The 20,045-nt window shown below is 49.1% G+C and overlaps 1 protein-coding gene across 3 annotated transcripts in view; it reads left to right on the forward strand.

The window, feature by feature from the left end:
* The window catches only part of LOC120903804 (paired box protein Pax-7-like), a 49,315-nt gene extending 29,793 nt beyond the window's left edge, over positions 1–19,522 (forward strand). For 2 of the 3 annotated variants that reach the window (XM_040313414.1, XM_040313415.1), the window contains exons 4-7: positions 4,190–4,330; positions 16,065–16,355; positions 16,462–16,646; positions 16,900–19,522. In XM_040313414.1, the coding sequence (XP_040169348.1) occupies positions 4,190–4,330; positions 16,065–16,355; positions 16,462–16,646; positions 16,900–17,910 (1,628 nt within the window). In that variant the 3' untranslated portion in view covers positions 17,911–19,522. The remainder of the gene's footprint in view (positions 1–4,189; positions 4,331–16,064; positions 16,356–16,461; positions 16,647–16,899) is intronic. The other variant, XM_040313417.1, reaches the window with a different exon arrangement.
* The last annotated feature ends 523 nt before the right edge of the window (positions 19,523–20,045 follow it).

Below are 20,045 nucleotides of genomic sequence, written 5' to 3' on the forward strand. Positions count from 1 at the left end.
AGATAGGCTGAGCTCAAGCTTGTGATTATTATACCCTTACTAAAACGTTTCCAATCCCACCGGATCAAGCAATCCGTTAACATCTTCATTAGCAATCTCCTCGCTGAACGGTAGCGTTCGGATGTGTGTGGTTGTTCGTTCCCATGATGACAACCGCCACTTCCATCCGTCCGTCAGATTGCGGATAGACAAAGGTGCATGAAAAAAAAAAACATACAAATGCAAACATGCTAAACCGACTGTTTTCTGTTTCGGACTGTTGCACATTGTATGCAAATGGTATGCCGCGCGGGAGCTGCCTGAGGCCACCGGTAACCTCATCAGCCTCACCGAAGCGAACCGTTGCCACAGTTGGCCACAGTGCAGTAGCAGCAGCAGCAGCACCACAACAACAGTTTGATTGATTCGAAACCGTAAATCAAACCGATGGAACGATGGGTGACATCGAACCTTTGCAGCACCACCGGGAAAAGGCGATCGGCTCTAATAAATATTCATAGACCACTTGTGCACCTACCTCGTTGTGTGATAACTGATACGTAATTCGGACAACCGGCACGAGCGTGATGGAAACGACCACCCCCAACTCGGGGCGTGTAACTTAATTCATCATGTATTTACAACGTTCTGTTGAATGAAATCGAAAATCGGTGCTGGAGAGATGCTAATGTGTGGTTACTCAGTGCTGGAGCAAACCGCACACTGAGATATGTAATGATACTCTCTCGAAACGTGTGGACGTTGCAGACAAAGAGTTTGACATTTGGGTGTATCCGTCATACAAATAACATCCATCGGGGGAAAAATTAAAACCGTTCGCCCCTAGGACAAGCACACATCCGGTTCGTAGTCTTGCGTGAAAGCATCTCCAAATTAAAAAAAAAACACCAGCGAATTGATCGGAAGCGAGTCCACACAAAACCATCGAACAAAAAAAAAACTTCTATTAAAAAACCCAAAATAACTTCCCAACACCCGATGATTAAAGCGAGCCGCAGGTATGCGCGGACGATCGCTCTGTGAAATTAATGCCCACGGTTGACTACCGTTGCGATCCTCACGCGACACGCCATCGCCGCTCACAAACCCGTGCACTCACAATTTGCGTGTCTCGATGTAGTTGTTGTTGTCGTTTTTTTCGTTGATGACGAATACCTTTTCCCAAAAAAAAAATGATTCTCAGCTAGAGGCTTGTGTGTGTAATTAATAGAAATAGGGAAGGCTTTATTAACCGCTTCTGGGAGGGACAGTTAAACAGCCGAGCTTATAATTTGATACAATCCAACGAGTTTATACGTGGACCCCAATCGTGGACCGTCGAAAGAATTTGGACCCCAGAAATTGGAGCTCTGAGGAGCTCTGCATCGGTTCGAGCATGCCCCCACGGGACGGCGGTAGCTTTAATCCCGATGCCGACCCGATCAAATTCTTCAAAAACGAATCAAACTGATTCAACCGTCCATCGATTCCAAACCGAAATTAAAGTTATTTTCTCCCAAACAAATTGTTTTGCTGAAGAATGATCCACGGGGAGGATCCCAATCAAAGAGCTTTCCGCCTTCAAACGGTCGATTTCCGTACAGTGAAGCCGCCGGTCTTGCACGGCTGATTGAGATTCTTTTTTTTTGCAATCACTCTCGGACTTCCGGTGATTGCTAGAATATGGCTCCGCTTGAAGCCACCCGGATGTGCTGGATCTAATGTCCCTCCTCCCCATGTTGGCGGCATCTTTTGTCCAAACGACTAAACCAAAGTTACGGTAGCGCACCACCTGTTGAGTTAACAACTGCCGCGCGTGCTCACATCGGCTCATTGGCTAGGTCTGCACCTGGCCGTCCCCGATGGCAAAGTGCCGACTGACCGGATCCTCCCAAACCGTTCTTCCCGTGCACTCGCCCCGGTGGCTCTCGATTACTCGTGCTCGTTGATCTGCGATACCGCCCGGTGTGCGGGACGCAATTTGTCCGTTTCGTTTCGCGCCCGCAGGATGTCCGCAGCGCAATGCCGGTGGTCTTGTGAGCCTGATTCTTTAGCGCGAGCTTGTTCACCTTTCTCAACGACCTCGGGTGCCGAGGGGCGTCGGGCGGCCTGTTTGAGTGTAAATGATTGAAAATGGAAATAAACTAGCACCGTTTTGTGGTGCCGCCCACCTGCTGATGCCTAGTTTGCTGGTGACTTTTCAAAGGGTAACGATTTCGATTACCCAAGATGTCTAGGAGATTGTACAGAGTAAGCTTCTTCGTACCAGACTGCACTTACGCGACACCCCAAGAAACCCATTTCGCAGAATTACATCAGACGGGCGCAGGCGGAGTGCAAAAGACACAACCTCCCTTCAGGACATTAAAATGCTATAAATCATCATTTTATGCCACATTATGTGCAGGTCCGGCGCATGTCCTCGCTCCGTCCACTTCAGTGGCTTCAGCTGACGTAGACCCTCAAGCGAGAAGCAGCCACGCAGTCAATTAATTAGATTAAACATCACAGTTCCCGCCAGCTTGCAAAAGCGAAACAAAATGCAGACACGGCCTAACCGCGCACACCGGCAAGGGAAGCCGCCTGGGGAAGCAGGTCCGGAGCAGGAAATCGAAGTCACTGCAAACTCCGTTTCGCAAGGGCTTATAAATATGTAAGCAGAAAACATGTGTGTGTGTGCTCGAGTTGTGCCGATGGGAAAAATGGCCATCCGAGGCGACGCATTGCAGCTTGGCGAAAAAGGAAGAAACAACCCCAATGGGTGCGTTTGATGCGAGTCGTCGTCGTCGTCTTGGTCGTCATCGTCCATCCCTAGACCGGCGACGATCGATCGGCTTTGTGACGATCGCGATCTTGAAGCGATTGAGCGTGCGCGTAGTACAGTGTACACACAGGAACGCATGCGTTATCTAACGCTCAAGATCGGCCGCGTCTATCGGCGTCTTCGATTCGGCTATTGGTTCTCTGACGATCTGCCGGGACAAACGATTAGGCATTGCAGCAACGTGATGCTCAGAATAAACACAGCAACGCCGGAAGGCATATATTTTAAGCTACCCCCTTGGTTCGCAACCCCTAGACGTCTCTTCAGCTACAATCGAACGTTTCCTGCGCATTCAACAATCCTCCTTCCTATCGGACGTAACTTCCCAGGCAGGTCCGTTTCGACCTTCCCGACTCCTGCGCGTCGGATCGTTTCGATGAGCCCTTGGCGGCAAAAGCCGGCCCCTGCCACGATGATCGCATGGCGTTGATAACGCCGTCTGCTTACCGTGCTGCTGTTGACCACCCGCGTGCAGGAACACTCCGGTGGGCTGGCCCAACCGAAAAGTTGCGCGAGGGGGATCTATTTATGGCTCCACATCATCACATCTGGCCACCCGCGAGGCCTTGCGCAAGGGATCATCCCCAGTTACGGCTTTCGGTGGTGAAATTATATGTCATCGGAAGCGATCCGTAGCCGCCCTCTTTTTGGTTTATTTGCGCGAACGTCCTGCCGCTGCGTGCTGAAATATGGCGCAAATTACAATTCGCGAGGAAGTTCTGGAGAGATCGAAACCTAGCCCTGGGGGTGGTTAAGTTGCAGCAGTTACAGCGAACAGTTGAAAAATCGCCGATCGTAATTAATTACGAGCTTGCGAGTAGGGAGTAGTAGTGCAGGCTCGATCGTTCGGTGGCCTCCTCCTTCTTTAGCGTCAGCGGATAAGGGCAAAATTATGCACCCTGTGCCATATTTCATCGCCACAAATGGTGCTGATTTAGAGTCAATGCGTACCTCCCGAGGGTTTCCGGTGTGGATGTGGTGAAAACGATCGGGAATGTAAAACCCATGAGCTCTCTTGTTTCGAAATGTATTTTGGTACGAAGGAAAGTGTTTCTAAAGCACAGAATTGGGGTTTTGGAAATCGATGCTTGGAAGAACTCGTACCACGGCAAGCCACGGTTTGATTTAGATCACTTGACGTCTACTTCAAAAGTCGAGCATAGTTGACTTCTGAAGATTTGGTTCATCTCTGGAGGTTGAACCTATTCCCAACAAAAATCCGCTTCGAAGTTGCTCCTCAAGATGCTCCTCTCTTCAGGGTCGTCCATTTGCTCCAACAGAAATGCTAATTATGTTTATTAAATAACCATGCAGCGTAATCCCTTCTGGCCAATCATAACAATGCTTCAATTGCGTGCTCTTATTCTGTTCTTCTTTCTTCACCAGGCACTCTAAGGCCACCGGGACTGATCGGCGGGTCCAAGCCGAAGGTGGCAACGCCGGCCGTCGTGTCCAAGATCGAGCAGTACAAGCGGGAGAATCCGACCATCTTCGCGTGGGAAATCCGGGAGCGCCTCATATCGGAAGGTAAGTGTCGAGACGGTCACTGTGTGCGCGTGTGGGGGGTCCCGGGTCTCACCGCTTCAAAAAGCATCGTCAATACATTGTACAATGCACAACACTGTGGCCACTTCCGGATTCGGTCGCTATCTGTCTACCAACCGGCCCCCGGCCTAATCTGCCTCAATCAATCTCGTTCGCTCTGAAATGCGACAATAAATATTCAACCAGATATACTGTTGGCTAACTATGAAGACTGCCTGGGCAGGCAGGAGGTTTAATCATCCTTCAATCAATCGACAGCGCAAAACCGCCAGACGGAAAGCGCTCGGCGACAGGCGACTGACGATTGTCTGGTCGGTGTCTGGCGGTAGCTGGGCTACGCAGGCATCTCTTTCTTTTGATTTGCAAGGAAGGACACAAACTCCTCCTTTTCGCAATGATATGCAAATTTCTTGCAAGGGCTCATCCTGGCTGCCGCCGACAGTGGAGCAAATCCGCACACCGACCGCGACCACAGTTGATGATGGTTAATGATGCGCTGCGAGTGGGGCTGCTTTTGGGCTGCTGCTGCAAACTGCAGCACTTCTCGCACTTTAGCTCATCTCACGGGGTGGAGGTTATGGGATGTGTGCCGCCCTCTTGTAAAGCCAAAAGGAAGCGAAACGATTACGATCAGCATCGTTTCGTCGGGACGCTAACCACACACGGTGCCTTGGAGCGTTTCCCTCCCAGCTGGTCGCCCCAGCCCCACACGATCGAGACGTAATGATAAACGATTGATTTATTGAATGAGTACGGGTTTGATTTAACACATTCTCCCTGCACCAGGTGCCGGTGTTTCTTCTCGCCGCCACTAGATGGCCGGCCTGATAGGCCAGCAACAGCGAGCGAAAGCGCTCTGGAGGTAATTATGACACCGAAGAAAAGCTCAGAAAGACCGGTACCGGGATGGAGCAACGGGAAGAACGGAACACCTCGAACGAATTGTTGGCGGATCGTACCGGCGGCGGAGGCGCAAAGGTGATTGCTTGGTGATTGTAGCGAGCGCGATTTAGCAAACCGAGCGCGCAAGTAATTTGTCTTGCGCTTTTGAACGGGTTTGAAAAGCGATCAATAGGTTGTTTTTCACAAAACAACCTGCCCGGCCGGCGCAGAAAAGGGGACGATGATGTGTCCGAATTGGATGATTTATTGCATGCGCGAAGGAGCCGCAATGTTATGAGTATTGATAAAATCGGTCGAAAATAACAACATGCAGAACGCACAGGTACGCCAGGGGAATTAATCTTAGATATCAGCCTGCATACCTTTGTGCGATAAACAGTACCATGTACAGCTTCTCAGCACTCACCTGTCGTGTAGCAGCTCTAATTAAAACACAATCGTTACCCAAACGTCCCGCGCAGGGTGAATTATGTCCATGGGCGTGTGATGATTGCAATCGTGCCTGCCTCTTCCTGTAGATCCATAGTGCACTAGGTAGACACAGCCTTCCATTTGCATGAAATACCGTGCGTTATCCGGCAAGATGACGATGATGATGATGCATGGATTATTGCGGCGGAGCTGATTACGGTGCCTGGAATCATAAATTTCTTTTCCGCCCGTTGTACGTTGTACGTGCCGCGAACGAGAGCACGAGCTCCAAAACGGGTTTCCCGGTGGAAGGTGGATGGGTTGATTAGTACCATCGTACCACTGGAGATGGGCAGGTTCCCATGCGTGCACACCCGAATGGAGCGCACTGGACCACTGGAATGGTACGAAAAAGGGTAATCTTATCCAAACGAAACCATGTCCATGGGTTCAGTGCGCCCGGTAAGAGGAATGGCGCCGTTGTTGTTTGGACATTAATTTATTCGCTTCTCAGACTCCAACACACACACGCGCCCGCGTGCTTTGTGCAGGCAAATGTTGGACACCGTCACATACCCCTCTTTTTTATTTTTGCTTGCTGGTACACGATCCAAATGCCCATCTCACCTGAACAACCCAGTACAGCCAAGAGTGAATGATCTATTTTTAATCTTCAAGGAGCCAGTTTAGCTCGCCCCGGTTCAGCGGTAAAGGTAAACATTGCCCTGCTTAAGAGGTGCGCAATTGACCCGATACGCCACTCGACGAGCCTGGACCTACTCGAGCTTGAATCCGGTGCACACACACACACCCCGATAGCAAGATCTCGCCACCGAACACACCGGGAGTAGCGGATTGGGGTACCCTCGTCCACGAGTGCTCGGTGAGCTCAGCGAAAAGCTGACTTCCTTTACGGCTTGTACAAACAGCCAACGAAAATATGGTTCCAAAATCCTCTCTCCCGTACGAACCAAGGTCCGATGATTGAGAGGCTAGCTATCCCGCTTGCTGCGTATCTGCTGACTTGTTCCAAGTGGCTCAATGCTGGGATTACAGCGTTATTACGCGATCGATATGTTACGATTGCTTTCGGGTAAGTGTTTACCGTTGGAAGTTCTGCTTCAAAAGCCTGATGGGTCTCAAAACAAACCCACACCTAGGGAAGAGAAGCTCTAGGTAAAGCTGTTGAACGGAAGGGTGCAAAATAATTACGAATAGTTTCACTCAATCAATCGTGTGGATCGGAAAGGTGTTACCATTGGATTGGTCCATCAATCGACAGTCCTAAACTGGATCTCTGTTTGCTAGTGCTGATCGATTATTGTTTTGAGGGTGATGAGGGGTAACTTGATCCGGCCGTTGTCAAGCACCGGTCGTGGCTACTCGATCAAACTCGCTATGTATTTTAGAACGTAGATAGTAGTCAAACGGTAGGAGTTTCTTCGATTGTAGCTAAAGGTTTTTGAGCAATATGTGTACCCTTTTTGGAAACTATTTAAATCACGATGCACATCATTGAGTTGCAGACCTTCAAGCAATGTCGCTAATGGTACATTAAGCTAGTAATATGTTATCTTCCATCACGCTGGAGTGTCGATTGCAAGCCACAGATAAACCTCAACATCCGCAAGAAGTATAGGTACAGTACGATGTAGTCTTGCTGCGTATCTGCTTTGCAGGCACACCAAACCGTGTCGTACTGCTTATCTTGGCTGCATTCGCGACTCGCAACATGCGACAAATCTGGTCCAAAGAAGGTTAACATTTCTTCTCTTTATTTCCTGCGCAAAGCAAGCCCATGATATCGTGACTAAAACCCAAGACGGTTCTCGGCAAGGGAACGACTTGATTCTTTTTTAATTAAAGCACACGTGAAGAAGTGTACACTGTGAAATGGCTACAATTGTCCATGAACTTCTACCCGTACAAAACTCGTTTGGTTGCCGACACCAACGACGCCCGTGCGAAGTAGTTCACGCCATCAATCTATGGTATGGCGAGATACTGAAGCGCACGCCATCCTCCCCAAGATTATCCTAAATCCCTTCGAGCGCCTCTTGATACACGGGTCCATTAATCTGGGGCCGGAAATCTCCAACGACCCACCGTAGCTTACCCACATGACACGTCACGTTTTGCCGTGTTGGAATAGAGAGACATACACGCTCACAATCACACATACGCACGAATGCACACCATACATGCGATATCGGATATGGAAGTGCTCCTTTCAAATGCTACTGCTGCTATCCCAACCTATCCATCTATGCATGCCCGTTTATTATAATGAACTTTAATTCTCACATTTGTCACAATTTTACATGCATTAGCGCAGTACAGATACACGCACACACACGCACACACGTACACACCATGTATGGGACTCGGTGGTCGGTGTGGGAAAAATCTTCATCACTCTCCCACGGACTCAGTTCAGCGCTAATCTCGGCTCGCCATCGCCAAGTCGTCGGCACCGGAGGCGACACCGTGGACCGGGAGATAAAGCAACGCTCGCGCAACATTCCCAGGCGTGTGGTGGTGCGTAGCGGGAGGCTCGCTGGTTGGCAGGCCGATTTATGCGACTGGCAGGGGAGGAGGCACTTTATCGAACATCGATTACCGAGTTGGATCGAAGGGAACGTGCAATATTTCTTATCCGGTGGAAAATTGCTCCCCACATACGGTGTGCGAGGGATTTTTTTTTCAAGTTTGCTCTTGTTTTCCCCTTGAAGAATCTCATCTTCTACCACGGTTGATGTGGTTTTGACAGATGCATGACGCAAAATGGATAAAAAAAAACCCAAGAAGCGCCCCGAGGAGATGCTCCATATTTCTGTACGTGGATCAATCGAGCGGTTTTGTCGGAGTTTTGGCTTTTGTTGATGCACAGGTAGCTGGGTCACGTGGTTTATCGCCGGCATCGCAAATCCGGGTGTGATTTATTGATGATGAGATGAACCACCGGTGGCAGATGGCAGACTTAATTTGTGCTTCCGCTGCACTGCAGCTACGGGCATGATTGGGGGAGACTCTTGGAGTGGAATTACATTGCGATAACTTACACCGTGACGGATGAGCTCATATTTTAATCCCGGAATCCATTTTTTACCAGTACGCTTCGGGGTGTACATCAAAAGGTACAAAACGGAATCTTAAAATATTGATGTATTCTGCTTCAAACGATTTGTCGACCTGAGGAGCACCGATAGATGCAGTTTTGGTAGCAATTACTCAAACCCTTACATTATACCGCCCCGTAAGCGTGAAGGTGTGTCGGGTAATGTGTTAAAAAATGGTTCTTTTTTATCCGATTGACCTAAAAAAACTAAGAACTAGTGACGTGGATGTCAATTATAGTTACCTTCAAATCTCTCTTTTTTTTTTTTTGAAAATTGCTTCGAAATAAATTGTGTTTCCCTTCTCACTTGGACGTAATTGCACACGATTTAATCGATAGCTTGCTGTGACGGAATAGGTCCAAACAAATCCTAGTCTTCCGAATTGAACCTAACCCCGGTCTCTCCCGTAGATAACTTGCTTGCACTTGCTGCTCGCTCTGTGTCAAAGCAAACGGTTATGGCGAACCAGCATGTCGCTACCGAAACCGGTGCACTCTGTAAAAGTGGTTCCATCAAGCTCCTTCTCACTTCACTCACATATATGGTGTCTGTTGGCTGTTTTTTTTTCTTCTGTGAGATTGCTCAACCCACCGCACACATTTCGCACAGCCCTTGTCGCGGTACGGTGAATTAGCAATTGGTCCGCCCGTTTCGGTGGGCGAGATTGAATTTACATTTCTAATTTCACCTAGCTCGTGACACACGCGGGACATTAATGAGCGCCGGCCGGACAGGCAATATCAATTAAAGCGAATCACAAATGGTGCCCCCGGAGTGCGCGCGTGCACACCGCACCTAGAGGGCATGCGGGTTCGGGTGCACTCAACGCTCGGGCGGTAGGAATTAAGATATGGCGCAGTTTGGAGGGCGCGTAAATCAAACGGCGCAGCGCAAGTTCTCCTTATGTGGGCAAGGTGGTCTGCCTGGTCGCACAAAGCCCGAGATTGCAGGCACCGTCTAAAGCGTAAGGCAAGAAAGCAAGGAATGGAGGTCTCCTGTTGAAGCTTAGCCGTGGGCATGTTCTGTTTCTTTTCAAGAATAATGTCATAATTTGACGGTTGTCTACTGAACGTCACAAGACGGCTGGAGATCAAATGCTTGGAGTAAGCGTAGATTAAGATATTATGCACACTAATTTTGAGTGTTAGGATTTTTTTATTAAAGATATTGAGTGCTCTCTGGAACTAACATTAATGTTGAATATTACACAACATACTGGATATTGAAACCTTTCACATCATATTCACATATCCTTTCCAATGAGATCTACATATTATCAGCTTAGCCCAATGACACAACGGCATCATAATCATTAACATCCAAAGTCTCGATGCGTGTCCAAATGAATCGGGGTTTTTTGTTTGTTTGTGTTTCGTTCCTAACTTACTCTCCATAAAAACACAATCCACGAAAAAAACTGGGAAAGCAGCGCCCACTAAAACGGGAAATTTGACGACATCGATCAATCCCAAATTGATCATCAAATTAACCCTCTGCTGCTGCCCGTTTTACAGCTCTGCTGCTGAGGAAGCCAATGAGCGCCGGGCGAATGTGTCGTTCGACAAGGCTTCGCGGGGCCAATTTTCGCCACTGATCGAGTCCGATCATTAAAACACAAACTATCCCTATCAATCCAGTCCGCGAAAGTCGTGCTCCCACGTGAGATGAGGTGACAATATTCATAAGAAAAGGCGGTGAGCCGAATAGTTCTCTAATTAGTGGTGCTGCTGCCCAAGCCACCAGGCGACCGGCCGGTACGGCCGTTATGGCTTTATCTACAAACGGCGGCAAAATGTGTCCATTTACCATTGGGCAACTAGCTTGGCGGAGAGTAGGGAAACTCATTATCCGACCGTTCCGAAAGCGTCCGATCGTTTGTGCGGGTTTCGATCGATCGATCGATGGTGTGCCTGCCTTCGTGCTTATTGGGTGGAAAATGTATGCAAATACCAACAGCAGCAACAACACCGGAGTCTAGCCGATACACGATGTGGTTTGCTGAAAGCTGTTCCCCACCCCTGCTTCTACGGCGCCAATCCAGACGTATCCGCTATTGAGATCACTATCGCGATCCAGTACGGCCACTACGGCCACACGGTTGATACTGTTTTTGTGCAAGAACCTGGAGAAAGATTTATTGCTGCACCGTCACCGCGTATGGAATGAGGTTCTGGGTGTATGCGCCTGAGAAATGGGTTCCACTAGTTCGCTTCTTAGCGTCAGCACGAGATTGCAATTGTACGATCAGGGACGATACGTTCGTTCCCGCACGACTAGCCGTAAGCATCGTGAGCAATCGAACCTATCGGAACCCCTTTAGACCGAACGAGCGACGGTCAGTAAAAAGGATTAGCGTGGGGACAAAGTCCACGCTACGCCAGCCGTAATTTTACGACGGTAAGGACAATGCAGCCCATTTCGGTATACTATTTCGTGGTCGTAAACGTCGTAGCCTGCTCCAAAACCTTCCACGGAATCATCGTTTCGATAATGGACTTTTGTGATCGTAAAAATAGCCAGTGTCGGTGCTCCGGGCTCTCGGAAACCGGTACTGTTCCCAAAGCCAATTTGATTCTGGGGTCATAAAAATGCTGGCGTCTATAGTCTTTAGAATTTGGAAGACCTATGCTAACCACAGTGACGCTATGAAGACTAGACATTGGGGATCGATTAAATAAAGGAACATGTATATTGGGCACCAGAATGCCCACAGATTATGAGCCGTTTTCATTTTTCAAACGCAAACTTGAGCTGTTTGGGCTACCGTCGTAAAAACAAAGAAACAAGTTCTTAGGTCTGTAAAATTGTCGGCAGGTCCTTGAACTGTGCTTTATGTCTTGCATCTATTCCAGCGATACTTCGGAAATTCGCTGTAAAATTTGCCGATTTTTTTTTGGACATCCTGTTTATGGACAACTTCACTTTGATCGTCACGGCAAACTTCGTATCGGCACAGAATCCCAACCCCATTGCATTCTAAGCTGTCCGGTGTCAATCGAATGTAAGGCACCCGAAAGCTAAGCTCCAGCGTCAGATAAAAACCAAAACTTTGAACGGCGTGGTCTTGCTCCATTCAAGGCCATCCGGACCGAAAAAAAGTGAACCGTTCAGGAATGCTGGTGTTCCCGCCAGCACACGAAAACCGATCGCAAACCCGATCGTAAAAGTTTCAACTTTTATGACCGCTCGTTCCATAAAATCTCTAATAAAGCACTGAATTAATTACGGGACCTTGGGGAATGTTTGATCCACTTAGTACAGGAGTGGAGTGGCGATGCCGAGGAGTCAACCCCGTTTTTGGTGTTTGTCTTTTGTAAGGGGAATAAAAACAGGAAAGGAAATGCGGTGGTGTTAGTTTAGCGATCTTTTATTTGCTATTATTGTTTCGCAACTGAAAAATCGTTTAACACTAACTCCATTACAAAACCTTGGAGCACTGATAGGAAGGTAATGGATGCTGTTGCTCAGTGTTTGTATGAACCCAGTGTTCTGAGTTATGATGAGTTAAATGTGATTCCGAACATCTGGCTCTAAAACCTATCAATCCCTTATCTTTGGAATACTTATCTGGAAAGCTTAAGGCTGGTTACTACTTCAATTCTGATTTCTTGTATCCAGAAAGAATAGTTTGAAATGAGAATGTCTTATGTTGGGGTTTTGATTTCAATTAACAAAAGATAATGCAAACATAATGCTCCTAAATTTTGTTATTGATAATCTCCTAAATTGTCCGCTTCCTCCAGGAAGTCCCTTCATGTTAATTGACATTTCGTCATCCGCATCGAAATAAAATCTTACCTGCAAAGGTTAAAATGATGACAGCACCACTTCTACCGGCGTAGAAGCCTTACGTAGTTGGAGAAATAGTTTCGTGCACAATCTATGGGCTGAATAAACACTCAAAAACTTCACAATTCCCCCCAATACGACCTCCCAAAAAAAAGAAATCTTCAAAAGTCGGTGAAACTCAGCTGTCAGTTAACTGTCGTGCGATAGAACCTACCAATAGTACCTACCACGATCGATCGGTGCGTCTCGAATCATTTCGAATGCGCACCATTACTCCCGCACGCAACAAACACGCAAACACGGGAGGCAGGCCCGCCAAAAAAGATTTCATCGCCCCCAGGGTCCCAGTGGGCACCGAACCCGGTTACGATTATTTGGAAATGGATTAATTACACAGTTTTGAGGTAAACGGTTTCGTCTGAATGCCGGGTGCCGCTACTGCTGCTGCTGCGGCGATCTTCCGTCAACCGTCAACCCCGGCGAGTGAAGCCCACAGTGCGGAGGCAAGAAGAGCGTTTCAAAACCCGGCTCCTTCACCCCGTTGCCTTATTCAATAGTGGCACAATGGTACAGAAAAAAGCCCTTCAGAGTGCTTCAAGACGCGCCGGGACGGTAACAAAAGTGACGGCGGCTTCGACCGGGATGGGAACGGTCGTACCTGAGGATGGGTTCGGTTTCGTGCTCACTGGATTTTCTTTTACCGCGCAGGCTCATTTGTATCGAGCATCGAGACAGAAAGGAAGTCTGAGGGACAGAGAGAGAGAGAGAGAGAAAGGAAAGAGAAAACTTAATCAATAACACAACAATAACAATATTTTGATGATAATACTTCCACTTCAGTGCAGATAAACTATTATTACGCGATCGCGGTTTCGGTTGCGTCCAGACGGGTTGGCTCTCGAAACCTCCCCGTGCACCCCGTATGCGTGTGTGTATGTGCCTTGCGGCGGGTGCGAAACTCCGGAATGATTGATGGTTAAATGTTTGGCCCCGGGTTTCGGTTTCGGTGTTCCGAAAAATTCACCGAACATCGGTTCAACCTACCCAGCGCTCGTTCGGCCACTGCGTGAGGTATGTTAGCGGGACCGCCTCAGGTTCGAAGGCGTCAATTGCTCACCCAACACAACACAGGCACACACACATTCCGGTGTAGCTCCTGCGCGCGGCTGCCCCGCAATGCGTTTTGCTACCATTCTGTTTTGTTTGGTCCGCGCTCTCTCCCTTTCTCCCTTGTGCACCCTTTCTACGATCTTCCTACGGTGACTAGGAACAACTCCTCAACGCCACGCCAGTTTACCATCGTGACTCAGCACCACCCCGGTACGGGTGATGGTTGTTGGTACATAAACGGCTAAACGGCACAAACACGGTTCGAGATGGTATCGAGCGCCGATGGACACGGCACGAAGGAAGGGGAAAAGGATGGGAGCTTGCACGAACCGATAGACCGAGGGAGTAAATATGCTTAGCAACAATCTCGCAAATCATCTCCAGCCCAGTAAGCGATCCTCTTGACTTCCCTTCCCGGGCAAACGCTGGCGGCAAGCGCACACGCAGCAGGTCGGATCCGTTCGCTGATCGGGTATTAATTGGACGATGAAATGGGCTGATAAAAGTGATCCGTACAGGCCCCTTTTTCTACAATGTTTTGTGTTCGGTTGGTTCATTTCCGAGCGACGATCATAGGGATCCGAAAATGTGACTGACAAATTGTGATTTATTCCAGAAGATCTTCCCAAGAAACGCGAAGTTAAGACTAGATGTAGACGGAATTGGGTCAAACAGATGCGGTTTATAATAACCAGATGTAGAATAAGATCGGAAATGCATTCAAAAATGAATCAACATTCAAGAACAGATTCTTGGAGTAAAATAAGACCATCAAATCAATAATGATCAATTCTATTAATGTCCCACTACCTCAAGTTTTTTATTTCCATAGTGCTTGTTGTTTTTATATCAAACATACGTCAGCAAAGATTTGTTATGCCCTATTTTTACATCTTCAAGGACATCTTACCCTCTTTATATGCGTAACCTCGTTATGAAAGCTTTCTCGAAAGCGAAGAAACGAGCCTCTAACCAGACCCAGTCCATAACCTAACCACAACCACAGAGCACGGAAGTTTGCGGCCAGGCACAAGATGCCTGCCAAAGTCTGCACAAAGCGAAACAAAAGAATGTGTTAAAAGTGTCATATTATAATCACGTGCCCAGTGGTTCGGATAATACTTAGAAAAATATCTTAATGCCACCGAGCTTCGCCAGCTCGCCGGAGAAACGGCTTCCTTTCCGCTGTCGTGCTTTCGGGTACGTATGCATGTACGAACATCCAAGCTAAAGGATCCAGCCAAATCTCCAGCTCCAATGTGTTCAAGACCACACGAGTGCAAAAAAAGAAGCTTTGGCCTACCAGATGCCTGACCTTTGCTGAACTGGTTCGTCTCGGGGCGTAGGGGCATCGCCAGTGGAAAGATTCTTCGAACTCGGCACCCCACTACGGCTCGAACGGATTCCCTCCGGAATGCCTAATTTGGTGTGTAAAAGTTCTTGTTTACATTCGGATATAGCTCATCTTACGCCTCATCGACGAGCGAGTCGTGAGTTTGTTTGCTCCCCTTTCCACCTTTTTGGACACCCTTTTATGTGTTGAAGTATCTCCTCCGAGATGTAGTTACCTTCGTTTGGTAAATTGTTGACGGCTTTCCGATTGAAGGGCATATTTAAGCTGATCCCAAGCATCTCCTCTCCTTCACTCTAACGCACAAAAGCATCGGCAAGGCTTCCCGCGGTGCAGTAGCCCCGGACATGAGATGGGGCGTCAGTGGAATCGTCTCACGGAGGAGATTTCATTTTCCCGCCTGTCCGTTCCGATAATCGCTGTCAAAGCGACGAACGCACTCGGACCACCGTTGTATCGCTCGCATCGCTTAAGGGTCTTTCAGTTCTGCCCGATTATGATACTGGCAACTGTCACTGACTTGTTGGATAAAGTCTTCAGTTCAGATAACCTTCCTTCCCGAAAAGTAAACGCTCACCAAAGTTTGGCTGTGAAATCGATCCTGTCTGGCTGCCACCAAGCGCATGCCACGGCGGGAGGGATGAATAAATTCTTAAGCTTCATTTCTCGGTAACGCGCACCGGCGGGTTCACGAAATTGAAATCTCAACGACCACTTGACAGCGGGCAGCTCGCTACCACCGGTGGCCGGGCTGGAAGATGTTCCGAAATTCCAGCGATCGTGGCACGCGGAATGTTAAAGAACCGTAGCGAAAACTCGTTGGTCCCTCTGGCCGCCATCCGATCCGAGACAGCAGCAAGTTTGACAAGTGGTTTTTGGACTTCCGTCAAGAAAAGGACTTTCGAGCAGTGTGGGGCAGCCGGGATTAGAACCAACCTGAAATTGCCCATCAAATGAAGCCATCAAACTTGTTGGAAACATGCTTAACTAATCCTCAACCTACCTCATTTTGTCTATTGCTTTCTTGGTTTAGGTGTCTGTACGAATGCGACCGCCCCGTCCGTATCCTCCATCAATCGCATCCTGCGCAACCGAGCGGCTGAGCGGGCGGCAGCCGAGTTTGCCAGAGCAGCAGGCTATGGTCTCTATCCACCACCACCATACGGAGGGTTCCCATGGCCTACTCCAACCCATCTGTGGTCTCCCGGGCAGGGAATGCCCAACATGTCACAGCCCGGTGGCAGCACAACACCCGGCACGATCGGATCTCCCGGTTCTGGGTCGCACGAGACCCTTGGATCTCCGGATGGGAATCGATTAATCGGTAGGTACTTCCCGCAAAACATCGTCTGATGTGATTTCCCAATATATCTCTCCGAATTGATGTACTCATGATGTATTTGAAACCCGGATCTCTTCCCTCACAACAGACATTGAGGGCGAAGACTCCAACAGCCTGGACGGCGATCAACCAAAGTTTAGACGTAACCGCACCACCTTCAGCCCGGAACAGCTAGAGGAGCTCGAGAAGGAGTTCGACAAGTCGCACTACCCTTGCGTTAGCACCCGTGAGCGGCTAGCGTCCCGCACCTCCCTCAGTGAAGCCCGCGTACAGGTAACTATCACGCCACTGGGGAATGGAAAAATTTCCTTAACACTTCCGGCCCGCAAACTGCGGCCGCATGGTCGCATTCGGTCCCGCGCAAGTCCAACACTCCGGCCTTAACCCTTCCGCGTTCGCCTAACCTTCAAATCAAACATTGGGCATTTGCCCGGCGGCCCAACCGAATCGACCACCCGGGCCGAGGAAATTTTTCGCGCTTAGCTATAAGTGTTTGAGCTAATATACTTATAACTTGAACTACTAGGTTTGGTTTTCCAACAGACGGGCGAAATGGCGACGTCATCAAAGAATGAATCTTTTAAAAAGGTCCACCTCGCCGACCACCCGGGCAGCTGCGGCGGCGGGAACGGCAAGTTCCGCTTTCACCCCTGGCTCCCCGCCGCCGCCGCCGCCGCCGCCGCAGCAGCAGCAGCAGCAGCCGCCAACGGCCGGATCGCAGCCGCCCGGCACGAGCCCGTCGGCCCAGCTAGCGCCTTCCTCCGGTTCCCCGGGCGGTGCGGCCGCCCCTCCCCATCACCACCATCTTCCCCCCCATCTGGCGGGTGTGCACCTGCCGCACCATGCGCACCACCACCACCATCCGCACCATCCGCTCACCCATCCGCACCATCATGCGCTACATTCGCACCACTTTCACCAGGGAGCCAGCGCGCATCCGGGCGGCAGCCCATCGACCGGCGGCCAGCTGGCGGGAGCCCCTCACCCCCATCACCACCCGCACCATCCGGGGCATCACGGGGCGCACCAGCTGCATGCCAACCCGCCGGCCACCTCGCCGGCGGCCCAAGCCCAGGCGGCGGCACAGGCCGCGGCCCAAGCCCTGGGAGCCCAGGCGGCGGCAGCGGTGGCAGCGGCCCAGGCAGCACAATCATTAGTCACAGCATCAACTCCATTATTAATGGGCGGTGAGCACAGCGCGTTCCGGTCGCTCGTGCCGACGTCGGCGGCCGCCCTCTTTGCCGGCCTGTCCCGGTCGTACGCGGCCACGACCGGCTCGTCCAACCTGGACTCGGCCAGCCCACCGCCGAGCGACGATTCCGACGAGGAGATCAACGTGCACGAGGACGATTCGAACGACGAGCAGCAGCAGCAGCAGACGGAAGGGCAGAGTGACGCGAACCGCACCACGAACGGCGGCAGCTCACGGCATCGCCGCCGGCGGCGCTCCAGCTCCGTGGCCGCCCTGACCGATTCCTCGTCCGGTGCGGGGCTGCCACTGCAGCTCACCAAGCACGAACGCACACCGCAACAGTGAAGCCTTACTCGTTTCGCATTGAGCAGGAGGGGGAGAAGGCTAAACAGAAAAGAAAACACAAAGGCAGCCATGATTACCCTCAACGGGCTGTCGCCGCCGCCGCCGCCATTTCACGTACAACGAAGGGCAAACGACAGCAGCAGCAGCAATAGCAAACAGCAAAGTGGGGTGTCGATTACGCGTCGCTTTGCGGTACTGCACTCAAAAGGGCGCAAAAGAAAAATGGCGTAATCGCTTCGCCTGCATCGCGGGGAAAGAAGCCCTGCGCGGAGCGCATTACTGCCAGTTGCCTCCCCCTTTTTTCGGACTGGGCCCTGGGGAGTGCAACACGTGTCAACCGACAACAACGGCTCTCGATTGGGCCCGATCGGGACCGAGCAACCATAATGGCGCGCACGATAACGTGACATGGCCTGTGTTTGTGTTTGTGTGTGTGTGTGCCTGTGTGTGAGCAATGCAAATTAATCACTGTCCCCTGTCGATATGCGGGGCCGGCTCGGGCGAAAGACGAATGACCGTGCGACAGAAGCGTAATACGATAATCAATTTCCATTCCCTACCCTTGCACTGGCTGCCCCGTCAAGGTGTAAATCAGAGCAGCCAAGGCTGCTGTTGCATTATTCAATTATATGCTGAGGCTTCTTATATAAGCGAAAGGTTTCTGCACGGTGGCGTCGAGGCGAACGATCTAATTAAACTTACGGCTAAATGAAATTGAATCCAATCATTCGTCCTTTACTGTGTGTAACATATCAGCAAAGAAGAAAAGTTTTCCTTTTTTTCTATTTTCACGCTGTGCATAGATGTATAGAGCTAACAGTAGCTAGCGCAATTTCGTGTGTTCGTGTGTAGGTACGATCTGTTTTGTTTGATACCGTTTTAGAGTTCAATGCCCGAATCGATATTTTCTTAATTTTGTTAATAGTAAAGTAAAATTAAATAATGAAAATGCGACAAAAAAAAAACAACCTGCATCAGCTGTGTATAGTAGCAAATCGAATCTCTCACTCGCTCTGTTATGGAATTAAACTCGAATTGGAAGGTTAGACGCAGTGCAACAAGTGCGGCGAGATTAGGATGCGGCGACAGAAAAAGGAGCCCAAGAAACGAAATACCTGTTATGTGATTAGGCGTTGTGGTGCATGTGAACGCGACTTTTGCTAGATTTGTAGTGCGTGTGAGTGTGAGATTGTATGAGTGCGATTTAATTACTTCTATTACTACTACTACTACTACTACTACTAGTACTGCAACTACTACTACAACTATAACTACTAGAACTGTTAGTCGTCTACTGCTTAGATATTAAAATAATTTAAATCAAAACCCATCTGCACGCTTCCATTTTCCCCACGGATGTATAATTGGTTCCTTCCCCTTCGATCGGTTTTAAATTCACCTACACCCTAGATTAGTGGAAGCTTCTCTGACGCGACAGAGCGACACGTCAGAAGCGTTCCTTTAGTGAGATAAGATATCCGAGAGCAATGTATCGATATTAAGGCACGTGCTAATTTATGACTAGTTTAAACAATGTGAATGCTAGAAAATGTTCCCAAGAAAAGGAAATTTATTTTGAACTTTAAAATACAACTTGAAAATAACTACTGAACATTGGTTATGTTTTTTTCGTCTTGTTTTTTTTTGCTTGGCTTTTGATGAAAATGATGACATTAAGGTTGATTTTTTCCTTATATATTTAACATCAAGCGTTCTCATTTGTACTTAATCAAGATCGAGATCGGAGAGTCTTAAATCATTTATTTAACACTAAAAAATCTTGCTTATACTTAAAAATCAAAGATCTCACCAATCTATTACGCTATATTTTACGATTTTACGAATTTAAACGTAAAAGACATACGTGGCCTGTATGGCCACGATCGCTACCGACACAATAAAACCACCCCAGCAAATGGCATCCGAAAAAAGGCACACAGGCACCCATCCCCAATCCGTAAAAGTTGTGCCTGCCAACTAGTTTGACCAGTGACAACAAACTCAAACAAATCCCTTTCAAACAAAAACAAGCTCCTTGAAGTACAATTCCTAACCCACTTGCAAGGTATTCGGGGACAGTCCGCCTTTCCAATGCGGTGTTGCAAAATTCGGCAGCCCAAAAGGTAAACCCCAAC

Source organism: Anopheles arabiensis, chromosome 3, assembly GCF_016920715.1.
Source record: "Anopheles arabiensis isolate DONGOLA chromosome 3, AaraD3, whole genome shotgun sequence".
Taxonomy (NCBI): Eukaryota; Metazoa; Arthropoda; class Insecta; order Diptera; family Culicidae; genus Anopheles; species Anopheles arabiensis.